The sequence below is a fragment of the Schistocerca cancellata genome, chromosome 2 (genome assembly GCF_023864275.1).
Source record: "Schistocerca cancellata isolate TAMUIC-IGC-003103 chromosome 2, iqSchCanc2.1, whole genome shotgun sequence".
NCBI classification, from domain to species: Eukaryota; Metazoa; Arthropoda; class Insecta; order Orthoptera; family Acrididae; genus Schistocerca; species Schistocerca cancellata.
The window spans coordinates 389,095,598-389,116,661 of record NC_064627.1 but is presented as its reverse complement, the minus strand read 5'-3'; the positions used below and the strand labels follow the sequence as shown (position 1 = coordinate 389,116,661).

Sequence of the window (21,064 nt, the reverse complement as noted above, 5' to 3'; positions counted from 1 at the left end):
GCAAGTGAAGTCAGGCGTTCTTTCGAGATGCTGTCTCTGAAATAATTATTGAGAAGTCAAACATGAAAAGCTTTCTGCGGAAGCGACTGTCACTTGCACGGTTAGCAAAATTCTGTAGGTAATATAAATGTTGGGAAATGAGTTTCCAATGTCACTGAAGTATTTCAATATTAACATTTGAGTTTGCACATCCTTAGGCACTATCTGTCAACACTTTAATTTCTGTCATAAGGTCTGATGCAACAATGTCCTTCGGACATACACCATTTATGTTTACACTTAGTTCTTCTCAAGGCTTTTGCATAGCATTTTCAGTTCTTCGTACTGTACGTATTTTAAACTCCCTACAGAAAACAAAAATCCGAATATTTGAGGATACTTAGCCAGTTGGTCAAAACTTACTTTCAATCTTTTTAACACTATCAACTACAGTACTCTGTGTTGAGCTCTGCAAACCATGTCACCTTCAAAATCAATTTGCTTCGCATTCTGTCCAATTCTTTTGTCTCCAAATTTTGGTTCAATACGCAAACTTCCAGCTATCTCTTCCGCTGTTATCTGCGGCTTATCAAAACCTTCACGGAAATTCTCAACAAACTTAACTAGATTTTCTACTTGCTACATACACGTCCCTGTTTTCTGCTTTAAAATCCTAAGCTGCTGCTTTAATGGCAAAGATAAGGTCATACCCTATGACAACTCCTACAATGAACTCTAAGCTTTCTAATTCGTTCACAGCAAGAGTGTGTGCTTCGCTCTGTTTTCGATTGAAGAGTGCTATTGCTCACCTCAAGAAGGGCATCTCTGAGTCTCTTGTCTTGACACACTCCACCCCACTTTCCCATCGAGTATCTGAAAGATTCTTCACAGTTAAAAGTTGCTACCTTGTTCAATAAGATTTCCCATCTGAGTGGATGCACTGAAAACAATGTATGTTCTTTGAATTACACCAAAAAATGTGAGTGCTTTTGCTACAGATTTTGCCGCATCTGATAACACAAGATTAATACTGTCTCTGGCACATGGCATACAAAATTCTCTTGGATTGCGCTTTACAATCCTGGCTTGAATACCATTTCGATAACTTTTCATGTTTGTGCCATTATCGTAACTTTGGCATCTACAGTCATGAAAATCGAGTCCTAGTTGATCTAGTTTAGACAAAAATGTTTCAGCCAAACTTCCTCCTGTTGTTGAAGTGACGTTCAGAAAGTTTGCGTGGGGCCCTGTGCGGTTGCACCGCTTGCACATGCCTAAAGGCCGACGGTGGCTGTAAGTAATTTCACACGTAATACAACTGGATATGAACACTTAATGGCGCGACAGACACCTAACCCGCATTCCACTTCTCTCCAAGCGTTTCGCAGCATTGTAGGCGTAACATCTGCGATAGCTGCAGGAACGCGAAGGCACAGTTCTGGTAGATCACGAACTGGAGTTTGGTACACTTTATTCTTGACAAATACGCACACAAAATAAATAATTAAGTGGCGTAATATCTGAGCTTATAGCGGGCCAAGAAATCTTGGATCTATGGACTACCTCTCCCAACCCAGTGATCTGGAAACTCATGATCCAAGAACAACCCTCCCCCCCCCCCCCCCCCTCGCACAAAATGGCATGGTGCGCCACTTGTTGAAAGATAACGCCACAACTAAAAAAAACTTCCGATTAGTGGAATGTAATGACGACGATACGAACGTAAGGGCAACACAACACTCCGTCACCGAGCGGAGGTAATCTCCGAACCGACCGCACATTGAACCTGGGCCTCTTCCCTTGGCTGACCGCGCACTTATCGAGACGGCCAGGTCACACGATATCATACCAACGTAACAGACTTTCGCTCCGCGATAGAAACCTTACATCACCTGTTGTGGGGTCCGGATGGCCGCGCATTTAGGCGAACAAAGCAATTACACGCATGCGCTTGATGTTCCAACTGCCGCGGCCAAACAAGACAGAGTTACCATACTAGTGGATGCAAACCGCGAATAAATACCACAATTACGTATCAAGTTATTATATGTCTATCATTATTGCGTGATTAAACAGGACAGCCTGTACATATTGTGATAAGCAACGGTGCGATAACTATTCAATTATGTAATTGGCATTAAATCACTAAACACTAGCAAGCATAAAATGCCTAGAAGTAGCCGTTGGGAGAGTCCTGAAGTTGGTTGGTTGGTTGGTTTAAAAGAGGAGGGGAAGCGGCCAAACTACGAGGTCATTGATCTCTTGTTCCTAATAAAACAATGCCACAAGTATTACAATTAAACAGACGAGACATGTAACACAAAAGGGAAAGAAAGGAAAAACCGCAAGAACGAAAGAAGGGCAAGGAACACTAAAAAAAGGAACAAAAGACAAGAAAACAAAGAGACTCTAGAAACAGAAGAGAGCAAAACAAGAAGCTGGCCACGAGAACAAAGAGGAAAAGCCAGCCACTCTGCAACAGTTTAAAACCTCCACCCTAAAAGAACTAGGGTGGAGGACACAGAGGGATAAAAGACATGCACTAAAACTCAGATCAAATGATAAAACCCACCCTCACGAATAAAACGTAAAACTAAATCAGCCAATGGAGCTTTGTCAGATAAAATGAGAGGCAACGAGCCCAGTAAGCCAATATTTCGTCGCTGGGCAGTCAAAGTGAGACAGTGCACCAGAATATGGGCCCCTCACAACCGGGCGCCGCAGCGACACTGAGGCGGGATGTCCACGGCGCAAGACTTAACTGTGAGTCGCTCAAGTGGGGCCAATGCAGAGCCGGCAGAGGACAACTGATTCCCTGCGAGAGGCCCACATGAAAGACTTCCACACATTTGTAGTCTTCTTAATGACACGCAGTTTGTTGTGCGTACTGTTATACCATTCAGTCTCTCAAAGCCGAAAAACCCTGCGGCGTAAGTCAGAACGCAGGTCAGGTTCAGAGATGCCCATCTGCAGAAGCGGTTTCTGCGTAGCCTGTTCGGCCAGCCTGTCCAGCAAGTTTGTTGCCTGGGATGCCGACGTGTCCTGGGGTCCACAGAAACGCCACTGAACGATGGGACCGATCCAGGGCATAGATTGACTCCTGGATGGACGCCACTAATGGATGGCGACAATAGCGCCGGTCGATATCTTGTAGGCTGCTCAAGGAGTCAAGACACAGAAGAAACGCCTCCACAGGGCATGAAACATGTGCTCAAAAGCACAAGATATAGCCACCAGCTCTGCAGTGAAAACACTGCAGCCATTGGGCATGAATGCTGTACAATATGTCCTCCATGGACATAGGCGAAGCTGACGTGAGCATCAGCCATCGAGCCGTTGGTGTAAACCACTTCGTGGCCTCAGTACATGTCAAGATTCGAGAGGAAGTGGCAGCGGAAAGCCGCGGGGTTAACAGAGTCCTTAGGGCCATGTGAAAGGTCCAGGCGAAGCTGCGGCCTTAGGTGTACACCATGGAGTTGTACGTGAATGGACCTCAAATATAAGTGATAAAGGCAAGGATTCCAGTTCAGAAAGAAGGAAACCGACAAGAACTCTTATTGGAAACCCTGACCTGGGCCGCTGATGCGGGAGAGGAACTGCTGTGGGTGGGAAAAGGAGATGATTCGCATGCGCAGGAGAACTATGAAACTATGCTACATAACTGGCCAGCAGTTGTGCAGGCCTAACCTGCAATGGAGGCACAAGGACGCTGGTCATCAGACTCGTCCTAGGAGCTCCAGTTGCTAGGCGAACGCCACAGTGGTGCACTGGGTCGAGAAAACGCAACGCTAAGGGCCCTGCCGAACCATAAACCACACTCCCATAGTCAAGGCGGGACTGAACCGGGGTTCTGTAGAGCTGCAGCAGAGTATAGCGAACTGCACCCCAGTTGGTGTTGCTCAGGCAAGGAGGTTTTTGAGGTGCTGCCAGCACTTCCGATAACGCTGACGAAGGTAAGGTAGCCAAGTCAATCGGGCGTCGAAAACCAGTCCTAAGAATAGATATGTCACCACTAAAGTGAGAGGATCGTCATTAAGGTAAAGTTCTGGTTCAGGATGAATGGTACAACGACAACAGAAGTGCATGACACACGATTTTGCGGCCGAAAACTGGAAACCGTGGGCTACAGCCCATGACTGCGCCTTGTGAATGGATCCCTGTAGGCGCCACTCAGCAACACCAGTACTTGTCGAGCAGTATGAAATGCAGAAGTCGTCTGCATACAGAGAAGGTGAAAGGGACGGCCCTACCGCTGTTGCTAGATCATTGAAGGCCACTAAAAATAGAGACACACTCAATACAGAGCCCTGCGGGACCCTGTTCTTCTGGATATGGGGAGAGCTATGGGAGGCATCAACTTGGACACGGAAAGTACGAAGCGACAGGAAATTCTGGATAAAAATCGGGACTGGGCCTCAGAGACCTCACTTGTATAATGTGGGAAGGATATGATGTCAGGTCGTGTCATACACTTTTTGTAAATCAAAAAAGACAGCAGCCAGTAGGCCAGTTATTCCAGGACCCAACCCAACTGTCAACGCACCATACGTTCCAGAAGCTTACAAATAACGTTTGTGAGACTGATGGGCCGATAGGTATCCACATCAAATGGGTTTCTACCGAGTTTGAGCACCGGAATGTTGGTGTTCTCCCGCCATTGCGATGGAAAGACGCTATCGCACCAAATCCGGTTGAAGATGACAAGATGTCGCTTGTAGTCAGACGAGAGATGTTTAATCATCTGACTGTGGACCCGATCTGGTCCAAGAGCTGTGTCAGGGCAATGTTGAAGGGCAATGAGGAGCTCCCCACTCTGTAAATGGGACGTTATAGCATTCACTGTGGCATGTAGTAAACGAGAGGATTTTCCTTCCCTTCCAGCCAGGGTCCAGGATCCAACCCAACCAGCGACACACAATACATTCCAGCAGCTTACAGAGAACGCTGGTGAAGCTGATGGGCCGGTAGCTATCAACATCAAGCGGATTTTTACCAAGTTTTAGCAGAGAAATGATGGTGCTCTCTCGTCATTGCTATGGAAAGACGTCATTGCACCAGATCCGGTCGAAGATGAGGAGATATTGCTTGCAGTCAGACAAGAGATGTTTAATCATCTGGCTGGATCCGATCTGGCGCAGGACCTGTGTCAGGGCAATGTGCAAGGGCGCTGAGGAGCTCCCAAACTGTAAATGGGGCGTTATAGGGTTCACTTCGCGTGTAGTGAACAAGAGGACTTTTCTTTCCATCCGCCATTTGAGAGTGCAAAGAGCTGGGGAGTAGTTCTCCGATGCAGAGGCTCGAGCATAGCGCTCAGCAAAGTGCTCGGCAATCGCGTTTGCATCGGTGGAGAGCACGCCATTGATGTTAATGCCAGGGACATGTGTTTGGTACCCAAGAAGTCTTATCTTCATCCAGACTTCGGAAGGTGACGTATGGCACCGAAGGTGGTCACGTACCTCTCCCAGCACTTGTTTCCGTCGTTTGGTAAGTTGGTGAACACGGGCACGGAGCCGCTTAAAGGCTATTAGGTGCTCTAGGGAAGGGTGCCGTTTAGGCCGCTGTAGAGCTCGCCGACGTTTCTTAATTGCCTCAGCAACTTCCGGCGACCACCAAGTGACTATCTTTCGCTGGGGGCACCCTAGAAAACGAGGGATCGCGTTTACCGCCGCAGAAATTATCGTTATAGTGACCTGCTCAATTACAACAGCGGTGGCACAACGTGGAGAGCATTCAACGGTGACAGCAGAGGTGAAAGTTACCCAGTCTGCCTTGTCTAAAGCCCATGTGAGTAGGCGTCTGTGGGCATGATGCCAGGGGAACGACAGGAAGATGGGGAAGTGGTCACTACCACAAAGGTGGTCATGTGCTCTCCAGTGGATAGATGGGAGAAGTCCTGGGCTGCAAATTTATAAATCGATGACCAAGTAACTACCATGAGCCACACTAAAATGTGTTGTGGCCCCATTATTTAAGAGGCAGAGGTCGAGTTGGGGCAGTAAATTTTCGACATCTCTGACATGGCCAGTAAGCACAGTGCTACCCCACAAGGGGTTATGGGCGTTAAAATCCCCAAAAGTAGGAAAGGTTTAGGGAGTTGATCAATCAGTGCAATCAATACGTTCAGGTGTAGTGGACGATCTGGAAGGTGATATACATTGCAGACAGTTATTTTCTGCGTCGTCCATATCCTGACAGCCACAGCTTCAAGAGGATTTTGAAGGGGACAGGTTCACTACATACCAAGTTCAGGACATAAACGCAAACTCCACCTGACTATGATATTCGCTATGGTTCTTGTCCCCAAAGGGCAGGGGTCTGCATTGCCGGGAACCAGGTTTCCTGGAGGGCAATGCAGAAAGCAGGTGTAAAGCTAAACAGTTGCCATTGCTCAGCCAGGTGGTGGAAAAAACTGCCGCATTGCCACTGGATCTTGAGACTGGGAAGATATGAAACACTGGGTGAAGCAGTCTACGCCTCAGGGTCACCTACTGCCACCAATTTTTTACTGAGCAGTCTATATCCATTTTGTCTCAGGGTCCGGCGAGATCTAGATCCTCAGGGGATGCCACAATCTCCAAATCTGCAGATGCAGAGCTTGGAGGTAACGATGGTGTGGCTGCTACCGTAATTCCCTTGGCCTTGGGCGGTCTTCTTTCTAGATTTCTCTCTCTGATTCTTGGGTTTCTCTGGCTGGGAGGGCTTCACTGTTTCAGTCTCCAGGACTGAGGATGATCGTGAAGCCCTACAACGAGCAGCTTTTGGGCACTTCAGCCACTGGAAGGTGTTATCTTTCCCACTAGGAGAAACTGGGGAAGGGAGTGACCCAAGGGACCTTTTCCTATTAAGAGGAGCTGAAGAAATGGGGACTGGTATGCCTGATGATAGGGGGGGGGGGAGACAGTGCTCCTGAGGTAGGTGGTGTGGGAGCAACATGGAGGGAAGTGCCCCCCACCATCAATGGGCAGGTGTAGTCTTCCGGCTCTGAGAGCTGACTGGAACTTGTGGAACTGATGAGGCTATAACAGTTCTTGTAGTGGCAGCATAAGAAGAGGTCACAGCCACAGGACATAGGTGGTCAAATTTCCTCTTGGCATCAATGCAGGTCAGTCGATCCAGGGTATTGTATTCCAAGATTTTCCTTACACGCTGTAAAATGCTGCAGTCAGGTGAGCAATGGCAGTGATGCTCTCTGCAGTTGACACAGACGGGAGGCGGCACATTGAGTATTAGGATGTGATGGGCGTCCTCAATCTCGACATGTGATGCTGCAAGTACAGTGGGAAGACATATGCCTGAACTTCCTGCACTAAAAGCACCACATTGGGTTAGGGATATATGGCTTGGCATCACATCGGTAGGCCATCTCCAGGACCTTCCCGGGTAATGTGTCACCCTCTAAGGCCAACATGAAGGCACCGGTGGCAACCTTATTATCCCTCAGAACCCGATGGACATGCCAGACGAAATGAACTCCTCGTCACTAAGTGTGTGCAGCTCGTTGTCAGACTGCAAAACACAGTCCCTGTGGGATATAATACCCTGGACAATATTTAAGCTCTTATGAGGCGTGATAGAAATGGAAACATCCCCCAACTTGTCACAAGCGGGTAATGCCCGTGACTGGGCAGAGGATACCATTTTTATGAAGACTGACCCTGACCACATTTTGGACAAGCCCTCCACCACCTCTAACTTGTCCTCTAAATGCTCTACAAAACACTGAGGCTTCATTGAGAGAGCTCTCTAACATGCAAGGTACCAGGGCAAATAAGAGCCACATCCATCCTTAGCTTGGTGTTCGTCCCATGGTGTGGATATGGGGGGGGGGACGACTTATGATCATACTTCCTTGCATTGTACTGAGACTTGGAACGTTCAGAGACTGCTGGCGTTTGATCACCAAGTGAAGATGTGGTACACTGCATCACACATTATCTGCCCTGATGCCACACACTCAGACCAGGGGCCCTCCCCAGGGCGCCACCCAGCCACAGCAAAGGCCACCCAGAAGGATGGTCATTGCTGGGAGTTCTAATGCCACAGGGTGATGGGCATCTGCTCCTTGGCATACGTGTGGAGTTAATGGCGCACGTATCATAAAAGTGATCCCTGTGTAGTCAGGGGATTACAACCAAAAGGGTACATGGCGGCCCCACCACAACAGACTGGCTACAGTGCTGGATATGAGGTGCAAAGAATTCCACGGTCATCATTGGCACAGATAAGAACACTGCATTGTGGGTGGAGGAAAACGCACCCAGGAAGGTGTCCTCACTCATGAGATTGAGGATCGGGACTGCAATGCCACGATGAGAAAATGGGCTAAAGATCTTAATGCACAATGGACACGATGCACCATGTAAGGCATCCTTCTCCAATTGGTTCGCTCTTTGGGAAAATTTTGAAAACTGGAGGTCAAACCCTACAGGGGACCATCACATGAAGGCCGAAAGGTGTGAGATCCTTTTAGTAGGCTCTTATGACAGGCAGGAATATATAACCGCCAGACCCGCAGGGGGGGATTTTAACTGGTAATGATAATTTCAGCAAGTGGCAACTCACAGAATCACAGATGTCTGTACATTATAGCATTTCAGCTTGTGGGAGTGCTTAAATTTGCACGCACAACTCAAACGGTGCAACGTATCTTCTTTTTCATAATTATTGCTCAGCAAAATTTCCCCTGCAAGACCCTTACAATCTTCTCAGACACCCCTGTATAAGCGTCCTTCTCCGTCAGTTTAAGGAATGTAATAGCATAAAAAGAAAGTATAAATATGTACTTCACTGCAGAATTGAGCTGCCTGTAGGGGGGTTCTATTTTAATTTATTATTTTTATCTCAAAAGATTTTTTCCTTTGTATATTAAATTAATTGTAATGGATGCAAATGTGGCAGCAACAATATTTGAGTCAGCTATTCCTTCCACTGCTAGTTCTGCCATCTTAGCAAAATGTAATTTTTACGAAATTGCAAAAGATTGCAATTAAGTGTAAAGTATATCACCTTAAAGGAACGTGTGCTAATTCCAAAACTGGTTTTTGATTTTGCGAGTCTGCAATATTTTCGAAATTATGAAGAATTTAATATTATGAATAATAGTTTATTAACACTAATCCAACTGATGCAGTTGGGTTACAGATGCTTTTGTAAAACATGAACTTTTTTCTGTAGTATTAGCTGGATGAACGTTTGCTTTTGGAAACAGTGATCTGACTGTATTTGAATATTCCATCTTATCATCTTTAGTAAATATGTGTCAGTTTTGGAATAAGCCAAATCAGTAGGTCCCCATGATACCTATTATCTCAAGTTCTTATTGTGTCTCAATTCACAGTGGCGAAATATCATGTGATGAATTTGACTGGTTTCAACATTTGAGATGTGGATTTTTCACAAGACTCCTAGTACAGTTTCATAAGGGCTGGAAGGATACATATGGAATCAGGCAGCAGTAGCCGACAGACAGCAACAGGTAAGTAACCGCTTTTGTGTCATTTACGTGTTCCTAACCAGGAGCGAATTTTATTGTATCATCTGTGTGCCTTAATAGTTTAGTTTGAGTTTCTGCGTGTAAATTTAATATCTAATACCCACAGTTGTCGCTTTTTCGTTTGCGTCGAAAAGTAAATTGATTTTTTGACATGTTACAAGTTCCTAATCAGGGGCAAATTATTTAGTTTCACCTGAGTGCTTCGATAGTTAGGTTTTCGAATATCTGCATATTACTAGACACAGTTTGTGCCTTTCCATCAGGGTCTAGAGTAGAGTAGTGCAGTACGTGCCAATAGTCCGTTCATCTGCATCGTTTAGTTTTCCACGGTCTTTAGTATGGACAGGGACTGTGATTGTTGTGTGCAGATGTGAGCCAAGTTGGTGACGCTTCGCTCTCAGCTTCAGGCTGTGATGGTTTCAGTTACACAGTTTGAGGCTGCAGTGGATGGGCACCACTGTTGTGGGCCGGCCGTGGGGATCCAACTGACGTCCAGCACGGCAGAGTCCTCCAATCGGTCCTCACCAGTGGCCAACCCAGTTACTGCTTGCACTGAGGCTGATCCTTCACCTGTCGTCGAGTGGGAGGTCGCCCCAGGGTGAAGCAGGCGACTAAAAACTTCCTAGGTGGCTGCACATAAGACCTCCGCGGTTCCAGGTGCTGTCTGTGGCTGACAATGTAGCTGAGCCAGATGCTGTCGCCTGTCCTGTTTCAGAGGAAACCACTCAACCTGCAAGATCCGGGCAACCACAGAGGGCGGATTATTGGTAGTTGGGAGCTCCAATGTTAGGCGCGTTATGGGGCCCCTTAGGACTTAGCTCACAAGAAGGGTAAGAATACCAACTTGCACTCCGTGTGCATACTGGATGGAGTCATTCCAGATGTGGAAACGGTCCTCCCAGATGCCATGAAGAGCGCAGGGTGCAGCCATCTGCAGGTGGTTGCTCATGTTGGTACCGATGATGTGTGTCACTTTGGGTCAGAAGACATTCTCTCTGGTTTCGAGCGGCTAACAGAAGTGGTAAAGGCTGCCAATCTTGCTTGCAAGATGAAAGCATGAAGTTTCATTGACATCCGAACATGTCTTCTGCATGGTTTCTTTCAGAGTATACTGATGCATTCGCTCCATACTTAATCATATACAACCGTCCGCTCGACGAAATATTCGCACCCAAAGACTGGAAAGTTACACAGGTCACACCAATATTCAAGGAAGGTAGTAGGAGTAATCCACTAAATTATAGGCCCATATCGTTAACGTCGATAGGCAGCAGGATTTTAGAACATATATTGTGTTATAACATTATGAATTACCTCTAAGAAAACATTCTATTGACACACAGTCAGCATGGGTTTCGAAAACATCGTTCCTGTGAAATAACTAGCTCTTTATTCACATGAAGTGTTGAGTGCTATTGATAAGGGATTTCAGATAGATTCCGTATTTTTGGATTTCCGGAAGGCTTTTGACACGGTACCACACAAGCGACTTGTAGTGAAATTGCGTGCTTATGGACTATCGTCTCAGCTATGTGACTGGATTTGTGATTTACTGTCAGATAGGTCACAGTCCGTAGTAACTGACGGAAAGTCATCGAGTGGCGTTCCCCAAGGTAGTGTTACAGGCCCTTTACTGTTACCTATCTATATAAACGATTTTGGAGACAATCTGAGCAGCCGTCATCGGTTGTCTGCAGATGACGCTGTCGTTTATCAACTAATAAAGACATCAGAAGATCAAAACAAACTGCAAAAAGATTTAGAAAAGATATCTGAATGGTGCGAAAAGTGGCAGTTGGCCCTAAATAACAAAAAGTGTGAGGTCATCCACACGAGTGCTAAAAGGAACTCAAACTTCGGTTACACGATAAATCAGTCTAATTTAAAAGCCGTAAATTCACCTAAATACCTAGGTGTTACAATTACGGACAACTTAAATTAGAAGGAACACACAGAAAATGTGGAGAAGGCGAATCAAAGACTGCGTTTCATTGGCAGGACAATGTAACAGACCTACTAAGGAGACTGCCTACACCACGCTTGTCCGCTCTTTTAGAATACTGCTGCGCGGTGTGGGATCCTTACCAGGTAGGACTGACTGAGTACATCGAAAAAGCTCAAAGAAAGGCAGCACGTTTATCATCGCGAAATATGGGAGAGAGTGTCACAGAATTGATACGGGATTTGGGCTGGACATCATTAAAAGAAAGGCGTTTTCGTTGCGACGGAATCTCCTCACGAAATTCCCATCACCAACTTTCTCCTCCTTAAGCGAAAATATTTTGTTGACACCGACTTACATAGGGAGGAACGATCACCAAGATAAAATAAGGGAAATCAGAGCATGTACGGAAAGATATAGGTGTTCGTTCTTTCCGCGCAGTATACGAGATTGGAATAATAGAGAATTGTGAAGGTGGTTCGATGAACCCTCTGCCAGGCACTTGTATGTGATTTGCAGAGTATCCATGTAGATGTAGTATCAGCCAACAATCAGCAATGTTGTGCTTTTATAAACATGTCTTATGCATAAAAAATAGAAATTACGTAATATCAGCTAGGTTAATCAGTCTGTTACGAGGTTAAGCGATCGACTTTGCCCCACTAAATCGTGAAGTGATAATGAACTAGTACACAGACACGCGAAAATGGTTACACAGGTAGTTTAACGACCCGCCGATATCTAACCTTAACAGGCGGAAAACATGGTCTGAATGAACAAGGATGGCCAGGTTTCGGTTTCGTTGCATGGAGTCTGCGGTAATCGCCTTAAGTTATCCATGTAAATTTTAGATAATTTGACCTCTATGGCCAGTAGACGAGTTCTGTAGTATCACATTTACATGCGACAGCTTGCGGAATATTAAAATCTAATTTCGGAATAAAGTTTTCGCTGTCTACTTTACAAGCCAGAGTACGATAACGCTGCAACTGCGATAAATGACAAAAGCCAAGATACTAACTTGGCAGCGAGAAATGTGAACAACTTTCCCATAACAGTACTGTATTTACACTGATGAATCGCTGAGCCGTGTTCAGAAGCTGAGGGGCGATAACGCTGTTAATATCTGTTTTGCTTTGTTTACTAGCACCCAGGATGTATGTCGGAAGGTTTATTGGCGAAATATTTGCGAGGCTTACACTGCCACACCAGGAAGACAACTCATAATTAGGTCAGTTTTGGGCAATTTTTGGAATGAAGTGAGAGGGAAAGCAAACAGATAAAATTTTGTCACGGTAGTAAATAATAAGCACTTTTTAGTTTGGTCTTCCGATTTAAGTTTTCTTAAGTGTGAGTTTTTATCTCTCTAAGATAATGTACAATGTCTTCTGTAAGTTGTTACACTGTCGGACGCAGCTATAGAATTTTGTACTTCCGCGGCAAAAATTCTCCGTGTAGATTGCATTATAGCAAGGGAAAGTCCAACAGCTCGTAATAGTGATAACCCAATGCTGAAATGTTATTTAACAGTCTGTTACCTTACAATAACATTATGGATTTATAATCACCGTCAACCAGTTCCTGTAACATAGAACAAGTGGTTCTCAACTTTTTTCCTCGAACCCCCCCCCCCCCCCCCCACACACACCCCTTCACTAGGAAAAGCAGTATCAGCCCCCAAGCCTATTGTTATTAATAAAAATAGTCATTTTATATTTTTTCCTTATTATGTTCACCAAATGAAATTTAAAAGTATTTTATGCAACAGAAACAAAAAATAACAAGACTCCTTATAACGAAAATACGGTACAAATTTTTTATCTTTATCACGTTTTCATTCATTCAAGAAATATGAAATGAACATTATTTACAATTCAGCAAACAAGAATTACCCCGTGTGGGGTTGCTGGTCCTCCACCATGCGCCTCCCCAAGTTGCGGATAGGGGAACGTCCTTCAGATATGGAGGGTACCAGGGAAATAAAATACCTGGTGCGGACCAAAACCAGCAGGTATGGGGCGAATGGCTTGGAAGAACGGCAGAGGATCCCCAACCATCAATTGCTGCGTTGCAGACAGTAGAGGTATCTACAAAGGATAAGGATGATCCCCTGCAAATGGAACCAGCTACCTGTAAAAAAATCACTTGTTGCTAATGCTAACAAAGGAATAAGCCGGACAGATATTTTGATGACGACCCCAGCAAACAAAAAAAAGGATAAGAGATATGTACATAGGAACATGGGATGAGCGGAGCCTATACCAAGCTGAAGACCTATGGCAACTGCTAACGCAAGTGAACAACTATAGTATAGAACTATTGGCTCTCCAGGAAATTACGTGAAAGTGACATATGGGGTCAGGAAATCTTTGGTACAGGTTTTGTGGTCGCTAAAGGACTGAAACATGTTGTAATGCCCTTCGAACCAATCAATGAACGGATGTCCATATTAAGACCAAGGGGAAAACTTTTGAACATAATTATAAATGTACATGCGCCCAGGAGACAGATGAACAGAAGGATGAGTTTTATAGCCAGGTAGAGCAGTTGTATGATCAGGCTCTTAAACATGATAAGATCTTAATAGGAGACTTGAATGCAAAACTAGGAAGAGAAGAGGCTTATCAGCCAACTGTACGAAGACATAGCCTCCATGAAATACCAAATGACAATGGAATTAGGGTTGTAGATTTTGCTGTAAGTAAAAAGAAGAAATCAGACCGACCATATATTGATTGACCAGAGGCACGGATCAGACATAATGGATGATGGAGCCAACGTGGAACTGACAAATTCAGACAATCATTTAGTGAGAATTAAGTACAGGCAAAGAATCTCACTATTGAGTAAACAAAAAGGCCACAAACAGAAGAGTTTTGACATTAAGAAACTAAAGCCAGAAGAAATACGGAGAATATATCAGACGAAAATAGAAGAGGGGACTAAGAACAATACCAACACGGCAAAGAAACATATAGAAATAATGTGAAAACAATATAATACAGCAATTATCGAGGCAGCTGGGGAGGTTTTGGGACATGTAAGGGCTCACAGGAAGGCAGATTGGTTTGATGAATGTATGAGAAGAATTGAGGAGCGTAACACACTACGGAAAATTATTTCAGAGAAGAACTAGAGAAAATCTGAATGAATATAATGAGAAGCGTCGTGTAGCTAAGAGGGTTTGGAAAAAGAAGAAAAGAGCACTAGAAAAGGTAAAATGGGAAGAAACTTAACCACTAGGAGGAGAGAAGCAAGCATGTGAAAGGTACCAAAAGATTGAAGCAGGAAAGGCTGGGTTTAAGCCACAAAAATATATGTAGAAATAAAGAATGAGATTTGATAGGGGAGAGTAATAAAATATTCAGCAGATGGGGAAAATACTTCCAAGAGTTACTGAACCCAGAAGTAGAACGATAAGAACAAGAAGAACTGGTGGAAATAACTTATGGACCAGAGGTCACAACACCAGAACCCACACTGGAGGAAGTGATACAAGCCATTAAAACCTTAAAAAATAATAGGGCACCTGGAGAAGATCAGATCCAGGCGGAACTCCAAATATGAGGGGAAGCATTGTGGAAAGCAATACATAAAGTAATACTGAACATCTGGCAGGAGGAGAGCATACCATGGAAGTGGAAAACGGCTATTATGTGCATCACTCATAAAAAAAGATATAAATTAAACTGCCAGAATTACTGAGGAATATCCCAGCTAAATACTACATATAAAGTGTTCTCCAAGATCCTAACTAGAAGGCTTACTCCGTATGTGGAAGAGAGAATTGGAGACTATCGGAGTGGTTTTAGAAGAAATAGGTCAACAACTGACCAAATATTCACATTACGCTTACTACTTGAATAATGTTACGAACATCAAATAAACATACATCAGCAGGGTGACAATATCTCGTCAATGCTATTCAACTTCTGCCTAGAAAAAGTCATAAATCAGATAGAGATATAGGAGGAACCATTTTAATCGTTCACTGCAGTACCTCGCCTACAGAGATGTGGCATTGCTTGCACGAAGCACTGCTGTGCTGGCTGATGCCTAACAACTGGAGATAGGTGCAAGGAGACTTTGCCTGGTAGTCAATGTCGAAAAGACCAAATATATGGCAATGACCAACCAGCGAAACCTACGAATCTCAGGACAGCCGACAAGGAGTTTGAAAGGGTGATAGGCTTCAAGTATCTCGGATCGATTATCACAGAGACAAATGACGTCAGCAGCGAGGTGACAGGTAGAATAGCAGCAGGCAACAGATGCTACTTTGCAACACTACCCATGCCTAGGAGCTCACTTCTATCACGAAAACCTAAAATCCTCATTTACGAAACAATTATAAGAGCATTTGTTGTGTGGTGCCGAGAAATGGACCATGACTGCAAATGAGGAAAGGATACTTAGCATTTGGGGGAGAAAGTTTCTGCGTAAAATATATGGCCCAATATAAGAACAAGAAGACTGGCACATCCGTACGAATGCAGAATTAGAACTTTTTGAAGAACCTCACATTGTCGCTACCATTAAAATAAGAAGACTGCGATGGGCAGGACACGAGGTCAGAATGGAAGAAGATAGAATATGTAAGAAGATTTTTGATGGCAAGGCTGGAGGCAGACGACGGAAGGGACGTCCCAGAAAGAGATGGGTGGACGGAGTTGAAGACATGAAAAAGCTGGGTGTCAGAGGATGGAGACTTAAAGCCATGGACCGGATAGAATGGCAGGATATGGTGCGGGCCAAGGCCCTTCAAGGGCTACAGAGCCTAGTAGTAGTAGTAGTAGTAGTAGTAGTAGTAGTAGTAGTAGTAGTAGTTGTAGTAGTAATAGTAGAATTACAAGAGCAGTAAAAATTTAAATTAAAACGTTTCGTATGATGGATGAGCTTGCTTCTGAGAACAAAGTTTCCCAAGGCGTGGAGGAATAACATAAAGAGTCACTCTAAGTTCTTTATTTACATTTAGCTTTGAACGGTAGTTCGACTTCATGGCTGACACAGCTGAAAACCCAGTCTCGCCCAAGTATGTTGTTGCAAAAGGAATCAGGATCTTCACTGCATGTTGGGCTTCACGGTGGGAAGTCCTTGTTAATATGTATCCAAGACTCCAACAGACATTTAATTAAATTTACTCTTCAGTGAAGTGTAACGAGTTCAGTAAGCAGTTCTTCCTCTTCTATATTTAGAAATAGATGCTCCAGGAGCACTTATGAAAGGATTTTTAATCCAATTAAATTTATCAAAATCGTTGCTGAAATATTTCTCTAAGTAAACTTTAATGTTGCAAGATGAAGAAAGCAAGCTTTTATCGCCATTGGAAGTATATTATGTGAATCCTCTAGCACACTACAAAAGGGAACATACCTAGTATGCCATTGCCCTGAAGTGAAGTGTTAAGAATACAGTATTTGGTTTCTCAAAAATATAAGTGAGGTAATCCATTTTAAATAAAAAATCTGTTGTTGAAACAATCTGCCAAAGAGTGACTTCTCTCCTTAAAACAAAAATAATCTCATTCCTAAGTTCAAACACTCTTTTCTATACTTAACCCTTGAAAGCCGTTGAGCATTACTAAAAATAAGAGCAACTGTGTTGTGCGCCCATCTCCTCATATAGCACTTTAAAAAGCCCCTAATTTATAGATTTGGCCTTAGTAATATTAACTGTTTGTATAACCGTTGGCAGAATTTTATGAAGGGATGGACGAAGTTCTTTAGCGGCCAGAGCCTCCCGATTTATCATGCAGTGAGTCAATACAGCATCAGGAACTGCAGCTTTAACTTTCGTTTGCAAACAACCATGAATTCCAGGCATTGAGCGAGCTCCGTCTGTGCATACTCCAATGCACCTATTTTGTAATATAACGTTTTGATTAAAAAAATATTCAGTATGTCAAAATGGCTTTCAGCTGTAAGCTGTTTTCAGTATCGACTGACAGAAAAGAAGTGCCCCTGCTCGAGTAAATCGTAAAATGTCATTCTTTTATGCCTCTGTCACTAGATACGGGAATACTATTAAACTATTGAGCAAATGAGTCACCAACATTGTTGATACTATGTCAATCGCTGCTGGTAAAGTCAGAGTTTCTGCAACCGTGTGTGGTTTCTTGCATTTAGCAATTCTTTGAGAAGTCTTAAGAGGCCAAAAAGTGCCTTAGACGTCACATTCGTCGTTCTAGCAAAGTTCTTCTGGGTAGATCGTAAAACATTTAGTTTCCTGACAAAAATATCTTTTGCTTCTCCGGTTAATTCAGGATGTTTGGCTTCAAGATGTATTTAATTTGTTAGGTTTCGCGCTATCAGCTGCTAAACTCGTTAAACAAACTACACACAGAGGAAGTTCTTCCCCATTGGTTGTGGTTGCGAAGCCTAGCAATAAATAGTTACCATAGCTTCTCGTTTTCGCCTTTGGATTATCTCCCTCCCCTCCGCCAGTTGACGGACCACTGATGTCTTTATGTTTGTCACTAATCTGGAACCTCTTCATACTGCAGTCAAGTCTTCCTCGCCATGTCTATAATTGTAAGACCATAATTGTAGTAGTCACTACAAGGATGCGTTGAGATACACGAGCCAAACCTTGCACTGCGCGTGTCAGTTATGGAAACGGTAGTGGCGCAGGCGACAAAGAGTATAACATCGACGTAGGGCGAAATTCAAACCCGATCAGCGGTATGTCGTTTGACAAAACATAAACCTAATTGCTACTCACAATATAAATTTTTTCCTAACATGACGCGCCCCCTTCCACGCCATGCCAGGATTACAACGGGGCCACTGTCACACTTAAGCGAAGTATGCTTATGCTAAATGATTGCACATCCAAGCTTGACAACTTGGGGCAAGGCGTGGGAGCGATCTTAAAGACGCAGAATTCACAGCGGAAAGAAAGACTTCCTGTGAACAATATCAAATTACTAGAAGAAATCAAGTACCGGTATATAATGCGGATTGCAGTATATGCCAATACATGTTTCAGGCTTTCACCCATTTTGAATTGGCGTAATACGTTAATACCTCCATCAATACTGTTTTTAACGAGTGCATTTTGATTGCTGCGGCTGCCCTGTGCAAACAATTTCTTTAGCTACTTAGTTATGCGAGTTTTATATTTACTTATTAGTTGGGCGCGCTCAGTTTTGTTCTTAAACATATTCTAACACCCGCTTCTCTTTACAAATATGTAAAGCACGGTCAGAGGATGTCACTGCAAGATAATTTGTAGTATTTATCACTCACTCATCGTTTGATTAATAGAAACAGTGCGATACATGTAGACTTGTTATCTTCATTAATACTTTTTCCTCTCACAATTTCATATGTCCCGCTGAACAACTGCTCGAAAAAACAGCAACGTTACAGACAGTAATTCTAACATTAAAGAAACGTGGTGCGAGGCCAAGACAACAGTCGGCAGAAGTTCACCCAAGAGTACTCTAACAGTGTTGACGCTGGCGTTAAGCACCACTTGCCACCCACATACTGCATTGTTGACAAGTTACTTCCTACATTGTTGATGAGAATAAGTATTTTCTCCTGTGCTATAATCCTATTCGCCACGTATCTTATAATGCAGCTCTTGGCCTTTATATGCAGAACATAAACGCTTTCGGTTTCACTGATACAGTGCAGCATTCGCTGTGTGGGCGACTTAAGCGTTTCTGTTTATATCTGAAGTTGCAAGGACTGGTTACAACTTACACATTCAGAGAAAACTTATGAAGTCAGTTGAATTCACAGATAACATTGCTGACCTAATAACTTGATACATGCCTATGACTAAAAAATAGCTTGATATTATGTGTAATGTATATTAAGCATTTTTTCGTCATATAGAGGTAGGCATCAAATTTTAAGATTAGTAATATTGTCTATGAACACCTGTGACCTCAGAAAGTTTCTGTATGTGTAACATTTTAACTTCTTTCCTTCTAACCGTTAACTCACGAGGTATGGTCTCTACGACCGAGCGAAAAAACTTTCTCCAAGGTCAGTTCTGGCGGAATGCTTCTATACTCCCCCTCCCCTCCTTAAATCGCCAATCCTACAATCTTTTGCTGTCGGTTGCTTTATCACTTTTTTGTTGACACGTGTTACTGTCATGAGTTGCGGACCCTTGGACCGGGCCTCGTGAACTACTTACCTGCTCCCTCCTGTATACTACAAAGTGTATTCACAGGAACAAGCCAATTTTAACGATCCTAAGTTTGATGAAATTGTGAGTGGAAGGAGGAATATGTCAGAGATATACACAAAAATAAAAACGACAAAGACGATTTAACAATAGATAGTGATCGAAGTTCTGTAGCAAAGGATCCTTCAGATGACGGCAACTGTGATGGGGACCTTTCTGTTTCACCAATAAAATAAAGTGTTACTGCTTAAATGCATTCTGAGTGCTGGTAAAATTGTAGATACCAGCACTGAATGCTAATTTTGCACAGATCTGTTTGTACCTATCTAAGGCAATTTTTATGTGCAAGTGAAAAACTCTAGAACTTTGTTTTATGTAAATATGTATCTGCTACAGAGATACCATAAATTTTCAGAACGTAGTCCCGCTCTCTAACAGTTTATGTCTACTATTTAAAGACTGCACAAAAGTATGTGATTTTATGTGATAAAAAGTAAAATACTGTAGGCTTATTTATTGCAACAAGTAGTATTTAAACAACAGTTAAATAACTGTAAATATATAAAACGAATTTGAAATGATTTCCACCTTACATCTCCGAACTTGGGGGGGGACCCTGGCACCCCCATCTCTTAGTACATGTTACAGAAAAGTCATCGCGTGAGTTAAGGGTTTTGAACTTAAGATATAATTTCCGATATACTGATAAATGATTAAATCTCCCACATGGCGAATGGTATACTGTATCAGCACTTTAGTGAAGTTAACAGTGTGTGTTCATGTGAAGGTGATAAAATGAGCTACATGTTAATAATATGTTCATCTAACAAACAAAATTAAACATAGAACTCAAGTACACAACCGAACTGCTAGTTTTCGCATGGTACCTGCAACGTTCAAAATGTAGTGTATTTGCAAAGATATAAATGTATTATACGCCAACTGAAGATTGGTGAAACCCCGAAACACGCCTTGGTATAAATGTAGTATACAGAAAGTGGGTGGTTGCTGTATTTCTTCAATTCCGGCCGCAACAGTAGAGCTCTACTAACATCAACATGGATAAATGTGAAGAATTTGGATCTGAGATTCAACCTACCGAAAGCTACTACAAACAAAGCGCCGTGTTAATTTCCGATATTATGCGCATGTGACAAACCTGCTGACATGTCGCACGCTGCGTGCTTCGATGGTCGCTCCCAGTTACAGCTGCGAAGACTGTCGACGCCAACCACGGACTGACACCTCTAATGTATGTCCACCAGCGAACGACGAGATGGCGCTGGCACGGAAACACAACTCGGTCTTGCTTTGCACTCTTGGTTCTACGGTAAGAGCGCTACACACGCCCCCAACCGACCAACAAACTCTATGTGTGTATACTTTGTTCATCATAAAAATAAACCTGATGTAAACAAATACAAACGCGATGATTCGTCAGAAGCCGAAACAAACGTACGCTGGTGTTGTTACGCCCTTGGAAGTAGATACTATTTATGTATTAGATA

The 21,064-nt window shown here is 43.4% G+C and overlaps 1 protein-coding gene across 1 annotated transcript in view; it reads right to left on the bottom strand.

Moving 5' to 3' along the window:
* LOC126161804 (monocarboxylate transporter 13-like) overlaps positions 1-20,777 on the bottom strand; it is a 227,381-nt gene extending 206,604 nt beyond the window's left edge. The window contains 1 exon segment of the mRNA XM_049917895.1: positions 20,716-20,777. Coding sequence (XP_049773852.1) covers positions 20,716-20,725 — 10 coding nt within the window. The 5' untranslated portion in view covers positions 20,726-20,777.
* Positions 20,778-21,064: the final 287 nt, after the last annotated feature.